The sequence below is a fragment of the Myotis nattereri genome (assembly GCF_964212035.1).
Source record: "Myotis nattereri genome assembly, chromosome: 13".
Taxonomy (NCBI): Eukaryota; Metazoa; Chordata; class Mammalia; order Chiroptera; family Vespertilionidae; genus Myotis; species Myotis nattereri.
The window spans coordinates 20,465,322-20,466,794 of record NC_138088.1 but is presented as its reverse complement, the minus strand read 5'-3'; the positions used below and the strand labels follow the sequence as shown (position 1 = coordinate 20,466,794).

Here is a 1,473-nt window from a genome sequence, read left to right as displayed (position 1 = left end):
AGGGGAGCAGAGACCAGAGGCTGGATGAAACCGCGTCGGGGAGGAGCGTGAGAGAGAGTCGTCGGTCTGACAGACAGAGTGAGGGGAGGGTGGCAGGAGACGGGGTGGGGGCGCGTTTCCCCTGTGTAGTGCTACCATTCTCAGCTTTTTTTTTTTGCACGAGATTTTGGGGTGACGGCAGGGAGGGGGCCTGAAACGCGCGGCCGGTACCGCCCACTTGCGCAGGCAGCGGCAGGATGTCTCGGTTGGCGCGGCGCTGAGGACGCGGGACTGAACTGGCCGGCCACCCGCGGACGTCTAGGCCCACCAGCGGCAGGAGGAGCAAGTCCGCGCGAGGGCCGCCGCCACCTCCTCCACCTCCGCCCTCGCCCCCAGCACCCACCGCCCGGCGGCCGGCAGGCCATCAGAGAAAGTCTGCAAAGGCCAGGGCGCCCGGCAGGCAGGCAGGGGAGGCCGGCGCCTGCAGCCCGGGGCGCTCCTCCAGCGAGGCGGCGGGGCTCAGGCTGCCCGCCTGGGAGACCGGGGAGTAGAGGGAGCCCCAGTCTCCCCGGGAGCCGCCGTCCGGGCTGCCCAGCTCCTCGCAGGGAGGCTCCAGACCGTACAGGCTGTGGTCCGCTAGGCGCAGCGTCTGCGTCAGCGCCCAGATGTAGTTGTGCGCGAAGCGCAGCGTCTCGATCTTGGTGAGCTTCGCGTCGTCGGGAAAGGTGGGCAGGACCCCGCGCAGCGCGTCCAGGGCCGAATTGAGGTTGTGCATCCGATTGCGCTCGCGGTCGTTGGCCTTCTTGCGTCGGCTCCGCCGCTGCTTGCTCAGCGCCAGCTCGCTCTTGGGCCGGCTGCGTCCTCCACGCCGCGCCCGGAGCTTCCTGGCGGCCCCTCGGCAGCCGCTCCCTTCGGCCTCGACGGGGTCCCCTGACACGCGAGTGGGGCTGGGCGGAGCGGACACGATGCAGGGCTCTTGCGCGCTCGAGGCGACCGGGAAGGGCGGCTCCGTGTCGGGGGTCACTTGGACAGCCGGCGCACCCGAGGGCTGAGGCGCCATCCTGCGGCAGGGGAAGAAGGACGGGTAAGCGTGGTCGGACCCCCAGGGGCAGGCAGCTTCCCATCCCGGGCCACGTGTGTGTGTGTGTGTGTGTGTGTGTGTGTGTGTGTGTGGCGGGGGGGGGGGGCACGAGAAAGAGCCACCCCCACCTGATCAGAGAACCCGTTCCCCTTCGAATGCGCAGAGTTACCAGGTGTTACCTTGGTCTCATGTGCAAAAGGCTGGGAGCGGCGGGCTTCAAGCGGCAGGAGCTGAGCCGGCCTTGCAAACGCCAAGTTCAGCGGAGCTGCTGAGCCGCCGCCCGGGAGTCCCCCAGCCCTAAGGAGGGAAGCGCCCGTGGCCCCGGCCTCTGCTCTTGGGGCGCGCCTGCCCGGGCGGGTGTCCGGAGCCGCGAGGCGTGTGCCCCTGGGCGCGCTTTATCTGCTCGGCCGCGG

The 1,473-nt window shown here is 70.2% G+C and overlaps 1 protein-coding gene across 1 annotated transcript; it reads right to left on the bottom strand.

The window, feature by feature from the left end:
* Positions 1-403: 403 nt before the first annotated feature.
* Positions 404-1,039, bottom strand: NEUROG3 (neurogenin 3; the record flags this gene model as incomplete). Its single annotated transcript, XM_081105406.1, has 1 exon — positions 404-1,039. The coding sequence occupies one exon, from the start codon at positions 1,037-1,039 to the stop codon at positions 404-406; it is 636 nt and encodes a 211-aa protein (XP_080961532.1).
* Positions 1,040-1,473: the final 434 nt, after the last annotated feature.